The 19219-nt window shown below is 41.7% G+C and overlaps 1 protein-coding gene across 1 annotated transcript; it reads right to left on the bottom strand.

Moving 5' to 3' along the window:
• Window positions 1-151: 151 nt before the first annotated feature.
• Gp1ba (glycoprotein Ib platelet subunit alpha) lies at window positions 152-2191 on the bottom strand. Its single transcript, XM_026380744.2, has one exon. It carries the CDS (start codon window positions 2189-2191, stop codon window positions 152-154), a length of 2040 nt encoding a protein of 679 aa, XP_026236529.2.
• Between the last annotated feature and the right edge of the window lie 17028 nt (window positions 2192-19219).

The following is a 19219-nucleotide window of genomic DNA, read 5'->3' as shown; positions in this document are numbered from 1 at the left end:
CAGTCTGGAGTTGAATGTCTGGATATGAAGAGGAGGCTTCAAATAAAGGAACAGTAATTAAGTCCTCCCTGTGATGCTGTGGGCCTTACCCTCAGCCAAATTCCAATAGGAGAGACCATCAGACACTCAAGGTCCCCTGAACCACCCACCTTCAGAGGCTGTGGCCAGCATACCTAATGCTCACTGTTCCCAGCAAGTCCTGACCACGACCCTGACTCAAGGCTGAGGGCCGCCGTCCTGATATCAGAGGCCCTATGCGACCGTTAGCCCGTACCCACAGAAAGAGGCTAGAACGGAAAGTGGGGAGTGATCCTTGAAGGAAGAGCAGCCAGGCCCGAGGCACAGTCACTTGCCTTCCCCTCTGCACCTCCAGATATGTGGTTTCTATGGCTGTGGCCAGGGCAGCAGACTGGTCAGAGTCCAGGGCATGTGGTTTCATATGCCAGACCCAGGTCAGCAGTAGGATAAGGACCACAGAGGCAATCAGGAGCCAGAGGAGACCCAAGATGTAGAAGCCCAAGGGGAGAAAGCAGCAAATGTCAGGGCTGAGAAAAGGGTAATTCCTGGCGCTATCAAAATTCCCTGGAGCTGCTGAGACCATTTCAGATTCACGAAAGATTGTGAGGGAGCCTGAATTAGTAGGGAATGAGGTGTATTCTGTGGTGGTCAAGATTGTGGTGGGCTCTGCAGTGATTGAGGTTGGGGGTACTGACATGGTTAGGGTTATGGTAGCCTCTGGGGAGGTCAAGGCTGTGGTAAGCTCTGGAGAGGTCAGGGCTGTAGTGGCCACTGGGGAAGTCAGGGTTGTGGTGGCCTCCAGGGAGGTCAGGGCTGTGATAGGCTCTGGGGTGATTGAGATTGGGGGTATTGACATAATTAGGGTTGTGGTGGTCTCCGGGGAGGTCAAGGCTGTGGTAGGCTGTGGGGAGGTCAGGGCTGTGGTGGGCTCTGTGGAGGTCAGGATTGTGGTGACCTCCAGGGAGGTCTGGGTTGTGGTGGGCTCTGGGGTAGTTGGGGGTTCTGGCTTGATTGAGTTTGGTGTGGTCAGGGTTGTGATGGGTTCACTAGTAGGTTTTAGACTTTTGGATAATGTGGTAGATTCTATGGCTGTTGGGAATGTGGAGGAATCTGGGATCTGTCTATGTAGGAATATGGTCTGTCTCTTGGTGAATTCTTCAGTTGGAGGCAAAGAGGGCATTTGAGTCAGAGAAGCGGTAGATTTGGAGTAGAGTAGGTCCCAGTGGGTTGTATGGGCTTTGGTGTTGGTAGAGAATTTGGCCATAGTCCTTGTGGTTTCTATCATGTCAGTCTCATCATAGTCATCATAGTCATCCACATCACCAATAGAGGGGCAATTTTCCCCTGCATAGTTATAGATAGGTATTTTGTTCAAATTGCTACATTGCACACTGGTCACATTGGAGGTCATGGCTTTGACATCCATACCCTCCTTCCATACGTAGACGTTGTTGGGGTTTTTCTCCAGCCAGTGACGGAAATAGAGAATCTCACAGTCACAATGCCAGATATTGCTATGGAGAAAAACAAAAGAAAGGAGGAGTTTCCCAAAGAAGCCCTTTGGTATCGTGGATAGCCAGTTTGCTTGGAGGTAGAGGGTGTCAAGCTCCTCCAACCCATTCAGGAGGCCAGGGGGTAGTTCATTGAGCATATTGTTGGCAAGATTGAGCTTCTGTAGCTGGGTGGTGGTTTCCAGGAGCCCAGGGGGCAGAGTCTTCAGCTTGTTGTGTTGCAGGTAGAGTTCCTGAAGTTTGCTTAGGCTATTCAGTGCACCAGGAGACAATGAGGCCAACTGGTTGAAGGAAACGTCCAGGGTAGTGAGTGCAGGCAATGCCTGCCCTAGGAATGGCAGGCTTTTCAATTTATTGTGAGATATATCCAGTGTCTCCAGAAGTGGCAATATTCCATCTGTCTGCAGGCTGCTCAGCTGATTTGTATCCAGATACAGCTGAGTAAGGTGAGTGAGAGGCACCAGGGATGCAGTGGAGAAGGTAACCAGGAGGTTCTCACTCAGGTGAAGGATGGCTGTGTCTGCTGGCAAGTCTGCAGGCAGCACTGTCAGGTTCCGTTTTTCACAGTTCACTTCCAGTTGGCTGGCCGGTTTGGAGATGTCACAGATGGAATGGGAGTATAAGGGGCTTGGCAGCAGGAGCAACAAGAGGAGGAGAGACATGGGGACCTGTAGACAATGGGAGTTTGAGTGAACATCTCACCAGCCTCTGGCATCATATACTCAGGTCCTGGACCTTCACACTTGTAGCTCCCAGAATCCCTCCCTGAAACCCAGTTTCCATACCTTCCACTCCCTTCTCCTAATCTTGCCCCTAAAGCCTAAACTACTAGCTTCATGTCCTTGGTTCTTACCCATTTGATAGACCCTCCTTCTCCCCAAACCCCAACTTACAGTCATACAGAAACACCTCCAAAGACACAGAGCTTCTTCCAGGGTGTGACTCCGTCCTTCTGTCTTCCAGCTCCAGTGAGAGTCAGGCCAGGGGCAGGAAAGGGATGAGGATGGGGAGGAAATGCCAGACTGATAGGGTCTCCTGTGACCCAGGGAACAATCTCCCTTCTGAACACAAGTCCTTATCGCCTCCCTCCACAACTCCCCAAGCCCTTCTTTAGGATCTACTCTCTCCTTCTTTCATTCCACACTGGGAAGATCCGGGGTGGACTCTTCTAACCACTATCCTTGTCCAGCTTTTAAAAACCTCTCCAGATACCACTCTTTCCTTCCGTTCACAGCTACATGATTAGAGTTGTGTGACTTTTTTTAGAGTTGCCTAATTTTAATTTTTTCCTTCCTCACCTCCCTCTGCCTTCTCTCTCCCCAAACTACTTCTCCCCCAACTTATTCCATTGACTTGGTTCTTGCCAAGGTCACTAGTGCCCTCCTTCCTCTACATTCATTGGAAACTTCTCCATTATAATTTTTTTTGAGACAGAATCTCAATGTTGTCCAGGATGACCTCAAACTTGTGATCCTCCTGCCTCAACCTCCCAGATTGCTGGGATTACAGGTGTGAACTACTGTTCCTGGCTTCATTATGATCTTATTTGATTTTTGTAGCCTATCTGCCCATGGCTACTCCATGCTTAGGACTCTCCATTGGCCTACATGCAAGTGATACCAATTTTCTTGGTTTTCCTCTTACCTACCTGGTTGGTCCTTTTTGTTCTCTTTTGTGGATTCCTCCTCTTCTGCCTTTCCTGAACAGTGAACCTATCCCCAGAATTTTTTCTTAGGTTCTTTTCATTTCTTACACTCCATAAGTAACTGGGGTCATCTTCATTAATTTCCTTACCTGCAACCACCACCTCTACCTTCAGTGACTCTCAAATCTATATCTCTAGTCCAGACCCCTCATCTGAGATCCAAACATATATATCTTAATGCCTTTGGGGCTTTCATTAATATACTGGGAATGTAATACCAGGGTGCTTTGCCACTGAGCTACATCCACTTCCCTTTTAAATTTTTGAGACAGGGTCTCACTAAGATGCTGAGGGCCTTGTTAAATTGCTGAGGCTATAGTTGAACTTGCAATCCTCCTGTCTCACCTTCCTGAGTTGCTGGGATAACAGGTGTGTGCCACTGTGCCCAGTTTCCCAATGCCTTTTGGACTTCTCTCCTTGGGTGTACCACAAGCACAAAAATAATATGTTCTAAATTGAGCTCATATCATTCAAAAAGCTTCTTCTATGTTGTTCAACCTGGCAAACCATACCAACATCCATTCATTCACCTAGCCATTCAATCAGTTTTGAAAAACAAAATCCCTGATGCCCATCCCTACTTATTTCCTTCCTTAATCCTTATGTCCAACCTATCACCAATTCCTTCTGATCTATCTCTAGTCTCTTTCAAATCTACTCTCTATCCCCTCAACTCCAAAGCACTGTCTTCTCTCTAATTGCTTCCCTGCAGTAGCCTCCTACTTGGTCTCCCAATTTTTTAATTTCCCTTCTCTCCATTCTCCACCAGAGTGGTCTTTCTGAACTGCAGTCTACTCATCTCTTCCCATTGCTTAAACTCACCAATGGCTCCTTATTGCTTTTAGGAGAAATCTAAAGCCCCTTACATGGCCTTCAGAATCCTGCAAGATCTGTACTTTGCCTACCTGTCTGGACTCATCTTTTACTACTTCTCTCTCTCTCTCTCTCTCTCTCTCTCTCTCTCTCTCTCTCTCTCTGTACTGGGGATTGACCCTACTGGTGCTTAACCACTGTACCACATCCCCCAACCCTTTTTATTTGTGATTTAGAGACAGGGTCTTGCTAAATTGCTTAGGGCCTTACTAAGTTACTGAAGATGGCCTCAAACTTGCAATCCTCCTGCCTCAGCCTCCTGAATTGCTGGGATTACAGGCATGTACCACTGCACCTGGCTGTATGCTCTCTTTCTTTTAATATCGTTTTTTTAGTTGTTGATGGACCTTTATTTCATTTATTTATTTATATGTGGTGCTGAGAATCAAACCCAGTGTGATCCTCTTGCTCAGCCTTCTGAGTTGCTGCACCACCATGCCCAGCTTCCCAATAATTTTGGGAAGTGCTCTACACATGCTAGGCAAGTACTCTACCACTGAGCCACAACCCAGGCCCCTGTACACTCTCTTGATTATTCTCTTTCCTGTGGGCCTGAATTTCCCCTTACTCTTTACCCCCTTCTGCCTAAGTCTTACTTTTTCAAAAGTTTCAACTTAGAATTTTTTCCTTTGGAAAGTCTTCTCTGATTTCCAAGACCAGGTTAGGTGTCTGTTTCAAAGAGCCAGTACCAAGTCTGCTGAGCCACTGACACTTCTAAGAAATACCTTATTGACTGATTCCCAGAAGGAATTCCATGCAAAACTCACATGAATTTGCCCCCTATTTGCTTACCACTGGTTACTGGACAAGGAATAGACACTTAAGCAAGATTCAATTCATTCATAGATTTACTATTTTTATAGTTTTTCAACTGCAAAAATTATTGGGAAGCTGGTTGTGGTAGTACAGCGACTCGGGAGGCTGAGCAGGAGGATCACAAGTTCGAGGCCAGCCTCAGCAACTTAGTGATGCCCTAAACAACTTAGCAAGACCCTGTCTCAAAATATAAAAAGTGCTAAGAATATAGCTCAGTGGTTAAGTGCCCGTGGGTTCAGTCCCTGGTACCCTGCCAAAAAAGGTTTGGAAATGTGGAGAAAATGATGCAGTTAATATCAGATTAGTATCAGGAAGTGAAGTGGAAGATCATATAGAAAGAAACTTGACTAAGAACCCTGAGGCTGGTGATTTTTACTGCGTTGGTATCAGAATTTTCCATTGTAAGCAACAGAAAACATTCTAGCTAATTTAGACTGAAAATGAATTGGAGTTAAAAACACATTGGAGGCTGGGGATATAGCTCAGTTGGTAGAGTGCTTGCCTTGCATGCACAAGGCCCTGGGTTCAATCCCTAGCACCACAAAAAACAAAAAAATAAAACCCACACACACATACATTAGAACTGGAGCACCGAGGCACATGCCTGTAATCCCAGTGACTCAGGAGGCTGAGGCAGAAGGATCATAAGTTAGAAGTCAGCCTGAGCAATTCAGTGAGGTCCTAAGCAACTTAGCGAGACTCTATTTCAAAATAAAAAAGGGCTGGGTATGTGGCTTGGTGATAAAACACTCCTGGTAGTAAAGCACACACACAGTCATGTGCCTGTTAACTCCATGTTGTACTCCATGTGACTTTGAAGACTCCATGTTGCAAGGGAGTCTGGGAAGGCAAATATCTGGCATTTTTAGCTTCTGAAATAGGAAATAAGTAAACAAACAAACAGACATGTAAATAAGAACAAAAAATACATTGGTTAATCCAGATATGGTGGCACACACCTGTAACCCAGCTACTTGGGTGACTGAGGCTGCAGAATTGCTTGAGCCAAGGAGTTCTAGGTTAGCTTGGGCAATATAGTGAGACCCTGTCTCAAAAACAAAAATAATCAACAACAAAAAACATTCACAGACTTCTGAGCTGGAGACCAGACATGAAGCTATGCCGCCAAGAATAGTGCCCAGAATCAGGCTGCAGAACCAGTCTGGTGAGCATAACTCTGCTTCTGCTGCAAGACCAGGCCACTGAAGTTTGTGTTGCCCCCAGCTGCTGAGCCAGAAACTCAGTCATCACTACCTCCCCTGCTGCAGAGAGAGAGTCGCACACAATCCCTATTTCTTTGTGACAATAGCTTCTAATTCAAGTCTGGGTGTGAATTTGATTGGTCATGTGCCTGTTAACTCCATGTTGCATTCCATGTGACTTTGCAGACTCCATGTTGCAAGGGAGTCTGGGAAGGCAAATATCTGGCATTTTTAGTTTCTGAAATAGGAAACATGTTCTAATTTCCAAAGATTCTAAAGTTGAAGAATTTTTCAAACATCAAAGGGAGATTCAAATGCTTTGACACCTACTACACTGATCCTATGTTTTACTTTCTTCAGATGTCAATGTCCTAAATTACATTACATGTTTTCAAAATTTTCATCTTTTCTTCTTGTCAGGCGAGGGTAGGCCACGTCTGCTGGCAGGACTGCCAGCAGCACTGTCAGATTCCAGTTATCACAGCTCACTTCTACCTGGCTGGCCACAATTGCTGGGTCATGTTCATTGCATGTTCACTTTAAGAAACTGGCCAACTGTTTCCCAGAGTGGATGTAACATTTTACAATCTCATAGCAACATATGGGTGATCCAGTTTCTCTGTATCCTTGCCGGCCTTTGGAATTGTCTACATTTAATGGATAATGATGTTGAATATTTTTCACCTACATATTGTTCTCTGTATATTTTCATCAGTACAGTGTGTCTTCATGTCTTTTGCCCATGTTCTGGTTGGCTTGTTATTTTTACTGTTACTTTGAACATTTTTTTGGGGGGGGGGTACTGGAGATTGAACCTAGGGGTGCCTAACCACTGAACCACATCCCCAACCCTTTTTAAAATATTTTATTTATAGAGATAGGGTCTCACTAAGTTTCTTAGGGCCTTGGTAAGTTGCTGAGGCTGGCTTTGAACTTGTACTACTTCTGCCTCAGCCTCCTGAGTTACTGGGATTACATGCATGCACCACTGTGCTCAGCATTTTGGACATTCTTGAAAGCTTGTTTGGAGGTTCTAGCAGGGGAGTGCAGCTACTTATATACTCTTGACCAAATGGTCCTCCTCTATTGGGGAAGGTTGTCCTCTTTGAGGAAGGATGAAATGTCGGGAGGGACATATGTTGAGTGGTGAAGGAGGAAAGTGACACTCACCTTGCCAGGCAGATCAGTTGAATCAACCCTGGCTATCAATGGAGTGATAGATGTTGCAGCCAGGTGGTCCTCACATCCTGGGTATTCTTTATATACTCTAGATACTATTTCTTTACTGGGTGTGTGGTTTTGTGAATTATTTTCTCCCAGTCCTGTAATTTATCTTTTCATCTTCTTACCATTTTTTTGTAGAGCAAAAGTCTTACATTTTGACTGAATCAAATTTATCAATTTTTCTTTTATGTATTGGGTTTGTTTTTGGTGTAAACTCTAAGAACTCTACCTAAATTTTCTTCACTGTTTTTCTTTAGGGGTGTGTGTGTGTGTGTGTGTGTGTGCGTGCGCGCGAGCGCGCAAGTTCAAAACCAGCTTCAGCAACTCAGCAAGGTCCTAAACAACTCAGTTAGACCCTGTCTATAAATAAAATAAAATAAAATAAAATAAAATAAAATAAAAAGGGCTGCAGATGTGACTCAGTAGTAAAGTGCCCCTGATTTAACAGTGGCTTTACCACTGAACCACATCTCCAGCCATTTTTTTTTTTTTTTTGAGACAGGGTCTCACTGATTTGCTTAGGCCTTGCTGAGTTGCTGAGGCTGGCCTCAAACTTCAATCCTTCTGTCTCAGCCTCCCAAGCTGCTTGGATTATAGCATGTGCTAGTGAGCCCAGCTCTTAATTTTATCATTTTATATATTACTTTTAAAATCAAGTTTTTTTAAAAAAATTTTTGCTGGGTGTGATGGCATATACCTGTAATCCCAGTGGCTCAGGAGGCTGAGGGAGCAAGATTGCAAGTTCAAGGCCAGTCTCAGAAACTTAGCAGGGCCCTAAGCAACCTAGTGAGATCCTGTCTCAAAATAAAACATAAAAAAGAGGGGTGGGGGACCAGGGTTGTGGCTCAGTGGTAGAGCGCTTGCCTAATGTACATGAGGAACTGGGTTCGATCCCCAGCACCACATAAAAATAAAAACAAATAAATAAAGGTATTGTGTCCATTAACGAGTAAAAAATTTTTTAAAAAGGTGGGGGTAGGAATATGGCTCAATGGTTAAGCAGCATTGAGTTCAATCCCTGGTACCCCCCAATTTTTTTTTTAAATTTTTTTATTTTTATTTTTTTTAAAGAGAGAGTGAGAGGGGAGAGAGAGAGAGAGAGAGAGAGAGAGAGAGAGAGAGAGAGAGAATTTTTAATATTTATTTTTTTTTAGTTCTTGGTGGACACAACATCTTTGTTGGTAAGTGGTGCTGAGGATCGAACCTGGGCTGCACACATGCCAGGCGAGCGCGCTACCGCTTGAGCCACATCCCCAGCCCCTAATTTTGCTTTTTTAAAATTTTGTTCAATTGGTATATCACTTGTTACAAAGACTACCTTTTCCCCGTTGAATTGCTTCTGTACCTTCATCAATAAACAGTTGACTTGAGCTTGGCCTGGTGTTACACAACTTGGAATACCAGTTACTTGGGAGGCTAAGGCAGGAGGATCACAAATTTGAGGCCAGTCAGAGCAATTTAGCAAGTTCCTTTCTCAAAATAAATGAAAACGGTTGGGGATTTAGCTCAGGGGTACAGCATTTGCCTAGAATGTGGTAGGCCCTGAGTTCAATCATCAGAACTGTGAAAACAAACAAAAAATGCTGGGCACAGTGGTGCATTCCTATAATCCCAGTGACTCCGGAGACTGAGACAGGAGGATCTTAAGTTTGGGGCCAGAATAAGCAATTTAATTGTCAGATCAGGCGAGGCAGGCAGCGATCAAAGGAGGCGGATTTTAAAATGCTGCCAACGGAGCTTTATTGAGATGTCACTCCCAGGTGGAACTTGATCAGACAGACAGAGTAGACAGGAGAAGGATCTGAGGAGAAACTTGACCTGACTGGACTTTTATGGGGCTTACAGCAGGAAAGGAAGGGCTTGGGAAAGAAAAAGGTTTTTTTAGGGTCCCTTGTCCCATTGGAGTTGGTCAGGGGAGTTGGTGTTAGACCAGGACGCAAGAAAAGACCACTGACTCCAATTAAAATCAAATTAAAGCAAGCTTATTATTTCGACAGGCCGGGCTGCCTCTCCCTCCCAAAACTGCAGGAACAAGACAGCCCCCCAGCTTTCCTGCAGCCCAGTTTTATAGCCCAGAAAGTTACACAAAGGGGGGTTACAGAGAACAGAACTCTGACAAGCATCACACTAATGGTAGTTTACATTTTTTGCTGTCCCCAACATCAGAATTTATGAGGACCATAAGGGCCTCAGAGAGGGTCGTTGTCTGGCCAGGGAAGGCCAATATTTATGAGGTGTCACTAAAGTTTCAGAGAGGGCTGCTATCTGGTCAGAGAGCCAGGCATGAGTGAGTTCAAGGCACGGGCAGGCATTCCAAGCAGGTTCAGAATTTGCAGTAATTTATAGTAAAGCCGAAATTATCTTTTCATGGCTTTGTGGTGAGATGGCTCCCAATTTTAAGAAAAGATCAGGTTGGGTCTATCATTGGCTGAACTCCAGGATTGGCCAGGGGGTCCTGCTGATTGACAGGCATTGGTCAGGAGATCTCGCTGATTGACAGGCGTTTCCGCCAGCACCTGATCGATGTTCCTTTCCTGAGCGGGCTGCTTTGTTCTAAGTTGCCACCAAGTCACCACCACCGACCTAACACCTATCTCAAAATTTAAAAAGGACTGGGGATGTAGCTCAGTGGTAGAGTGCGTATGGGTTCAATCCCTGGTACCTCCCTGAAAATAATGTCAGTTGATTTCAGGCTGTTGTGGCACACATATCCCAGGCACCTGGAGGCTGAAGCAAGAGGATCATTCGAGCTCTGGGCGACATAGTGAGACTCAGTCTCAAAAAAAAAAAAAAAAAAAAAAAACAAACCGAAAGAAAGAAAGAAAAGAAATAGGTGTGGTGTACAGGTATAATTTCAGCTATTTGGGAGGTTGAGACAGATGGATCACAAGTTCAAAGCCAGCCTTGGCAATTTAGACCCTATGTCAAAATAAAAAATAAAAGAGCTGAAGATGTGAGTCAGTAGTAAAATGCTACTGTATTCACTCCCCAGTATTTGGAGAGAAAAAAAAAAAAAGTCAGTTGGGTCTATTTCTGGGTTTTCCATCTAGTTCTATTGATCTATGATCTATTGATCTATTCCTCTAATTCTACACAGTCTTGATTACTCTAGCTGTATTAAAAGTTTTAAAATTGGGTCAACTGATTTCTACCATTTTCTTCTTTTTCTTCACAAGTGTGAGGCACTGAGTTCGATCCTAGCACCACATAAAAACAAATAAAGGCATTGAGTACATATACAACTTAAAAAAACAAAACAACAACAACAAAAAACTGTTCTAGTACCAGGTTCTGTGGCTCATGCCTGTAATTTCAGCAACTCGGGAGGCTGAGACAGGAAGATTGTGAGTTCAAAGCCAGCCTCAGCAAAAAGCGACAACTCAGAGTAGACCCTTTTCTCTAAATAAAATATTAAAAAATAGGGCTGGGGATGTGGCACAGTGGTCGAGTGCCCCTGTGTTCAATCCCCAGTACCCCCCCAAAAAAAAAACAAAAACAAAAAATATTCTAGTTATTCTAGTGTCTGCTTTTTTCATATCAAAATTAAAATAATCTTGTCTGAATCTACAAAAGTCTTAGGGCTTAATGCTGTGGTGCACTCCTGTAATCTTAGCAATTCAGGAAGTTAAGGCAGGAAGATTGCAATCTGAGGCCAAGTTGAGGCCTTTGCAATTTAGTGAGATCTTGTCTCAAAATAAAACTTTAAAAAGGGAGAGGCATGTAGCTAAGTTTCAATCCACACTACCAAAAAAAATTTTATTAGAATTTTGATAGAAATTGTGTTAAATCTTAGTATGTCAACTTGAAGAGAATTGGCTTTTTATTGTTTGTTTGTTGGTTTTTTAACTGGAGATTGAACCCAGGGACACTTTACTATTGAGCTACATCCCAAGCCATTTTTATTTTTTATTTTGAGTCAAGCTCTTGCCAATTTTTAGCAAGAAGTTGGCCTCAAATTTGCAATCCTTTTGTCTCAGTCTCCTAAGTTGCTGTAATTACAGGTAAGTGCCACTGCACTCAGCTTCTATTGAGTTTTATGATTTATGAACATGGTTTGTTTTATCCATCAAAGTCTTCTTTGATTTCTTTCATTAATATTGTATAATTTTCAGCATATAGGCCTTATACATGTATTTTTAAATTTATACCTAAGCCTATTTTTCTTTTTCTTCTCCTTCTTCCTTCCTTCCTTCCTTCCTTCCCTCCTTCTCTCCTTCCTTCCTTCCTTTTCCTCTCTCCCTCCCCTGCCCCTCTTTCTTTTTTTTGTATTGGGGATCAGATCCAAGGCCTTGTGCCTGCTTGGCAAGCATTCTAGAAGAAGTACACCCTTAGCCCCTCTTTCCTTCTGTCTTTTTAACTATTGTAAATGATATTACATTTTTTTAAATTTTGGTGTCCATATATTCATTGCTGGTATACAAAAAATATAATTGATTTTTATATGTTTACCTTGTACTTGCATCCTTGCTGAACTCACTTATTAGTTCTAGGAGTTTCTTGTAGATTCCTTGGGGTATATTATGTAGATAATTATTAATTTGCAAATAAGAACTGTTTTACTTTTTTCCCTTCCAATGTACATATACTTTTCTTGCTTCTTGTGCAGGCTAAGACTTTTAAGCTGCATAAGAATGGTGAGAGCAGACACTCATGCCTGGTTCCTGATCTTATGGGAAAAGCATTCTGTCTTTCATCATTAAGTATATTAGCTTGTAGGAGTTTTGTAGATATTCTTTATCAAGTTGAGCAAGTTCCACTATATTCTTGTTTTTCTGTAGGCACATGAAAAGAGCATTCTGCTGTTGTAGAGTGCAGTGTTCTATATATGTCACTTAGGTCCTGTTGGTTGATGTTGATGATATTATTGAGTTCTTATATATCCTTCTTGACTTTCTTCTAATTTTTCTACCAATTTTTGTTGGAATGGTGTTGAAGTTTCCAACTATACTTGTGTGTTTCAGTTCTATGAATTTGACCTTTGCATGTTTACATCTCTGTCTGGTGCTTACATATTTAGGATTATTATCTTCTTAGCAGATTGACCCTTTTATTATATAATGTCTCTCTCTGATAATTTGGTAATTTTCTTTGAAGTTCACTTAATGTGATATTAGCCTAGCTCCTTCTCCTTCCCTTTGATTAATAGTTGCTGGCTATATCTTACTTCTATTTTTGGTGCTGTGGTTCAAACCCAGGGCCTTGCACATGCTGAGCAAGTGCTCTAGCACCAAGCCACACCCTTAGCCCCTTATTGTGTCTTTATTTCTTTTTTAATTTTTCTTAAATCACTTATTTATTCTAATTTTTATACATGATGGCAGAATGCAATTCATTTCATATTACATATATAGAGCACAATTTTCAAGTCACTGATTGTTCACACAGTATTTTCACACCATTCGTGTTTTCATACATGTACTTAGGGTAATGATGTCTCACTCATTCCACCATCATTCCTACCCCCTTGCCCTCTTCCTTACCCTCCCTCCTCTTTCCCTATCTAAAGTTCCTCCATTCCTCCCATGCTCCCCCGCCCCCATCACCATTATGAGTCAGCATCCTCATATCAAAGAAAACATTTGGCCTTTGTTTTTTTGGGATTAGCTTACTTTACTTAGCATTAAGTAAATTCTCCAACTCCATCCATTTACCTGCAAATGCCATGATTTTATTCTCTTTTAATGCTGAGTAATGTTCCATTGTGTGTCTCTCTCATCATGCACAAAACTTAACTCAAAGTGGATCAATGACCTAGGAATTAAACCAGAGACCTTGTGCCTAATGGAAGAAAAAGTAGGCCCAAATCTCCATCATGTTGGATTAGGCCCCAACTTCCTTAATAAGACTCCTATAGCGCAAGAATTAAAACCAAGAATCAATAAATGAATGGATTCAGACTAAAAAGCTTCTTCTCAGTAAAAGAAACAATCAGTGAGGTGAATAGAGAGACTATAGAATTGGAGCAAATCTTTTTCACAAGCACATCAGATAGAGCACTAATCTCTAGGATATATAAAGCACTCAAAAGTCTTAACACCAAAAAACCCCAAATAACCCAATCAACAAATGGGCCAAGGACCTGAACAGACACTTATCAGAAGAGGATATATAATCACTCAATAAACATATGAAAAAATGTTCAACATTTCTAGTAATCAGAGAAATGCAAATCAAAACTACTCTTAAGATTTCAGTTGTGAATGGAGTCTTCTTTTTATTTTTTTTTGAGAGAGAGAATTTTTAATATTTATTTTATTCTTTAGTTTTCGGTAGACACAACATCTTTGTTTATATATGGTGCTGAGGATCGAACCTGGGCCTGACCCATGCCTGGCGAGCGCGCTACTGCTTGAGCCACATCCCCAGCCCATGAATGGAGTCTTTTAAAAGGCTCTGTATGCAGATGCAGTGGCACACTCCTGTACCCAGGACTCAGGCTGAGGCAGGAGGATCACAAGTTTAAGACCAACTTAGTGGGGCCCTGTCTCTAAATAAAATAAAAGGACTGTGGGTGTGGCTCAGTGGTAGAAGCACCCCTGGGCTCAGCCTCTAGCATAAAAACTAACAAACAACAACAGGAACAAAAACCATTTGGCATATTTGAATGCTGCGGAGGATTTGGCTCCTAGGAGTGCAGACTCGTGACTCCAGTTTAAACCGAGCTGAGAAACAGGAGTCAGAGTTGATTTCACCTGCGCTGGACTTGGTCTTCCCAAGTGCCCCTTCGGTCCCAGGGCTTCCAACAGATCCCCCCTCTACCGCGAGCTTGTCAGCTGCTTCAGAACACAGCCAGCGCCGAACAAAGGTCTGTGAAAGTGACTGTCAGACACTTAACGTTGTCAGGTTGCCAGGCTGCTAGATAGAAATGATATTTTGCAAATTGTTCTTAAAAACTGTGCAAGAACTTTAGGTTTACAACTTTGTAAATTAAAGAAACGAAACATTATTATTAAAAAAAAAAAAAAAAAAACTACTCTAAGATTTCATCTCACTCCAGTCAGAATGGCAGCTATTATGAAGACAAACAACAATAAGTGTTGGTGAGGATGTGGGGGAAAAGGTACACTCATACATTGCTGGTGGGACTGCAAATTGGTGCAGCCAATACGCAAAGCAGTAAGGAGATTCCTTGGAAAACTGGGAATGGAACCACCAGTATGAGGGTGGTTGACCCAGCTATCCCACTCCTCGGTTTATACCCAAAGGACTTAAAAACAGCATACTACAGGGACACAACCACATCAATGTTTATAGCAGCACAATTCACAATAGTTAAATTATGGAACCAACCCAGATGCCTTCCTTCCTTACTTTCTTCCCTCCCTTTCTTCCTTCCTTCCTTCCTTCCTTCCTTCCTTCCTTCCTTCCTTCCTTCCTTCCTTCCTTCCATCAGGAATTGAACCCAGGAGCCCCTAACCACTGAGCCACATCCCCAACCCTTTTAAAAAATATTTTATCTAGAGACAGGGTCTTGCTGAGTTGCTCAGGGCCTTGCTCAGTTGCTGAGGCTGGCTTTGAACTCACGATTTACTTGCCTCAGCCTCTCGAGCCTTTAGGATTACAGGTGTGTGCCACTCTGCTCAGCTATGTCTTTTTTCAATCCTCTTACTTTCAACCTGCCTATTTTGTTATTTTTGAAGTGATTTTTCTTGAAAACACCATATATTGGGTCATAGACTTTTTTAGGAGGGGGTGGGTACTGAGGATTGAACCTAGGGCCTTACTTGTGCAAGGCATACACTCTGCCACTGAGATATAGCTCCAACCCAGGGTCACGAGTCTTAATTCATTGTGTCAATATCTGTTTTTTCATTGATGGGTTAGACACATTTATACTTAATCCAATTATTGATAGGTTTTGATTTCTTTTCTTTGTTTTCTGTTTGTTATCTTTGTTTTCTACTTCTCTGCCTTCTTCTAGCTTTTTTTTCCACTGCTGGGAAAAAACAAAACAAAACAGGGCTTCACAAATGCTAGGAGAGTGCTATACCACTGAGCCCCACCCACTGGCCCTCTCTTTTCTTTTTCCTGCTTTCTTGTGGGTTATGCAAACATTTCTTAGAATTCAGTTTTATTTGTTCATTGTTTCTTTTCTTTTTTCTCCAGTGCTGGGGAGGGAACCCAGAGCTTCCTATGTGCTAGACAATCTACCACTGAGCAATGTCCCCAATGGTCTTTACGCCATTTTAAAAAATGTATCCATTTGTATAACATGTTTAGTGGCTGCTCTGGATATTATATTATACATAAATAACTTATCACAGCCCCTCTGAGTTGCCATATTACTAGTTCAATTGATGTTGAGAAACTTTATTCCCACGGGTTGGGGTTGTGGCTCAGTGGTAGAGCGCTTACCTGGCATATGAAGCATTGGGTTTGATCCTCAGCATCATATAAAAAAATAAATAAACAAAACAAGTTATACCCATCTACAATTAAAAAAAAATAAAAAAAAAAAAACTTTACTCCCTTTATATTCCTTTATCCTTTTCCATTTATAATTGTCTTAAATGTATCCTTTAGGTACATCAGAAAACTTTATCAGTTTTATTTCTACCATCAAACATGATTTCAAAAACTGACGAAAAGCTTATTGTATTTATCATATTTCTGTTTAATTTGTTCTTCCTTCCTGATTGTTTTTTCTCTTCAGTAGTAGGGATTATACCTATGGCCTCATATGTGCTAACCAAGTACTTTACCACTGAGTTACTTCCCCAAGCCCATTTCTTCCTGTTTTTTTAAAAAAATACCCAGCCTTTTAAAAAATTTTATTTTGAGATAGGGTCTTGCTATTGTCAAGGCTGGCATGGAACTTGTGTCCCCTGCCTCAGCCTTCAGAGTAGCTGGGATTTTAGGCCATATGCCACTATGCCCAGCTCTTACTGATGTTCTAATATTCCTTCTTTTACCATTTCCTTCCTTCCTTCCTTTCTTTCTTTCTTTCTTTCTTTCTTTCTTTCTTTCTTTCTTTCTTTCTTTCTTTCTTTCTTTCTTTCTTTCTTTCAAGGTTAGGTCTGTTGGTCTCTTAGTTTTCATTCATTTGAAGCTGTCTTGATATTTTTGTTCATTTCTTGAGAGTATTTTTGTTGGGTATAGGATTCTGCGTTTATAGTTCTTTTCTTGCAGTATGTGAAAAATATTGTGCCACTCCCTTTGGCCTCCATGGTTTCTCTAGTGAGAAATTCACTGTCACTCAAATTGGTTTTCTCATCTTTTTTTAAAAAGATGTTTTTAGTTGTAGATGGAAACAATATCTTTATTTATATTTATGTAGTACTGAGGATGGAATGCAGTACCTCACACATGTGAGGTAAGTGCTCTACTACTGAGCCACAACCCCAGCCCAAGATGCCTTTTTTCTTCCTCTTGCATGCTTTTAAGATTTTTAGCTTTAAAAAATATATAACTTTAATATGTCTTAGTTGGGTGTGGTGGCTCACACCAGTAGTCCCAGTGACTCAGGAGCCTGAGGCAGGGGGATCCCAAGTTCCAGGCCAGCCTCAACAATTTAGTGAGACCCTGAGCAACTTAGATCCTGTTTCAAGGAATTAAAAGAGCTGGGGGTGAGCTCAGTAGTAAAGGGTAAAGTGCCTCTGGGTTCAATCCCCAGAACAAAAAAAAAAAAAAAAGAAAGAAAGAAATGGTTTTCCCCTTATAGGTGGGTGCTTTTTAAAAAAAATTCTGGCCACTTTTAAGATTTTTTTAATTTTAAAAAATATAACTATGGTATGTCTTGGCCTAGGTTTCTTTGGGTTCATCCTGTTTGAGTTTGCACAGTTATTTGCATGTATAGAGTTTTAGCTATTATTCCCTGGATTACTTTTTCAGCTCCCACCCTTGATTCTCTGTTTCCAATCTACCCCAAATGGCAGATCTTTTGTTATCATCCCACAGTCCCTGAGGATTTTTTTGTTTTTAAGTCTGTTTTCTCTCTGATGTTCAGACTGGGTGATGTCTATTGTTGTATCTTGCAGTTCATTGATTCTTTTTGTCTGTTGCCTCTCTTCTGTGGCTGAGCCCAGTCACTGAGCATTAATCTCAGTTATTATATTTTTCAGCTCTGAATTTTCCATTTAGTTCTTCTTTATATCTTCTGTTTCTTTGCTGTGGTTTTATATATGTTTTTCATTTGTTTTAAGTATGCTAATAATTTTCTTTTTCTGTTTTTTTTTTTTTTTTGTTGTTGTTGTTGTTGTTTGTTTGGATGCTGGGAATAGAACCCAGTATATTACATCCTCAGCCCCCATAATTTCTTTTTTTTTCCCCATAATTTCTTGTTAAAGCATTGTTATCATGCTGCTTTAAACTTTTTTAAAAGCAGGGGTAGAGGGGTATTGAACTCAGGGGCCTTAACCACTGAGCCACATCCCCAGTCCTTTTTTATATTTTATCTAGAGACAGGGTCTTGCTGAGTTGCTTAGGGTTGCTGAGGCTGACTTTGAACTTTTGATGCTCCTGCCTCAGTCTCCTGAATTTCTGGGATTATAGGTGTGTGCTACCACACCCAGCTAAGCTATTTTTCAGATAATTCTAAATTCTGTCCTCTGGGTATTAGCATCTATTGATATTTTTATTCAATCTAAATCTTTCTGATTCTTGGTATGACAAAAGATTCTCCGTTGGAAGCCTGGATGTCTTATATTATGAGATTCTGGATTTTATTTAAGCCTTTCTTATAGCTTTTTCTGGCACTGCTCTGATAGGGAAAGGGGACGGTGCTGCCTCTTTTTTTTTTTTTTTTGGCCAGACAGAGGTGAAGTTCAGGTTCAGTTGGATGCAGTAACATCCACCTAGAGACCCAGCATTCAGTAGGCTGGGGAAGGAGAATCACTTGAGCCCAGGAGTTTGAGGTCAGTTTGGGTAACATAGTGAGAGACCTCCTTTCTTTAAAAGAGTCCCCGTGTTTAAAAAAAAAAAAATAAGCAGGTTTTGTGGAACTAATCCTGAGTCAGAATAAGGAGTATCTGTAGGTGGAATGGAAGGTTTTTATCCTGTGTTTGCCTGGAAAAGCCTGTGACCTGGAATCTACCTTGGGTCTCTTTTTTTAAAAAAAATATTTTTTTAGTTGTTGTGGATCTTTATTTTATTTATTTATATGCAGTGCTGAGAACAGAACCTAGTGCCTCACACATGCTAGGCAAGCACTCTGCCACTTAGCCACAACCCCAGCCCCCACCTGGGGTCTCTTGAACTCTCAACATGGATATTCTGTCAACAGGGCTTTCTGTGCATTGGTGGATCTAGCTCTGGGTCAATTGCACTTTGATCTCTGTGGACCAGATTAGTCACTGTATTATAAGCTCCTACAACATCCTGCCAAAGCTGTTAAGAAACTTTGTTTTAAAGTCTGTTTCTGGGACAGTAGGCTCTCAAAACTCCAGTCCATGGGCTGGGATTGTGACTCAGTGGCAGAGCACTTGCCTAGAGTGTGTGAGGCACTGATTCATATCAATAAGTGAAATAAAGATCCATTAACAACTAAAAAAAAATACTTCAAAAAAATCCAGGCTCTGGTACAGGAGTCCCCTGTGTTTCTTATTTGCTAACAAAGCAAAAAAACCTTTTTTCCTTTTTCCCAAGGTGGAGAGTGAGGGTGGGGGGGGGGGAAGGTGGGGGTTGGGAGGTATAAAAGAGAAAAAAGAAAAAAAAGTCCAGTCCATGCTCTAAGGGGGAGAAGCTCCTCCTTGAATTGAGGAAGGATTGAAAACATAAAATAAGTGCCTCCTTGTGCTTCTTTCTTTGTGCCTCATGTCTCATTTTTATATGCTTCCTCTAAAGTCTTTATTATACTCTTTACAATGAGTCTGCCAAAATACCACCTCTACATTTGTTAAAAAGATGACACTATTTTTTCCCCTTTTCTGCAG

This window comes from Urocitellus parryii, chromosome 7 (genome assembly GCF_045843805.1).
Source record: "Urocitellus parryii isolate mUroPar1 chromosome 7, mUroPar1.hap1, whole genome shotgun sequence".
NCBI lineage: Eukaryota > Metazoa > Chordata > Mammalia > Rodentia > Sciuridae > Urocitellus > Urocitellus parryii.
This window is presented reverse-complemented; position numbering and strand designations above follow the sequence as displayed.

What these genes read in the sequence shown, in the direction of transcription:
- Gp1ba (XM_026380744.2), bottom strand. Translation starts at nt 2,191, where the DNA reads ATGTCTCTCCTCCTCTTGTTGCTCCTGCTGCCAAGCCCCTTATACTCC.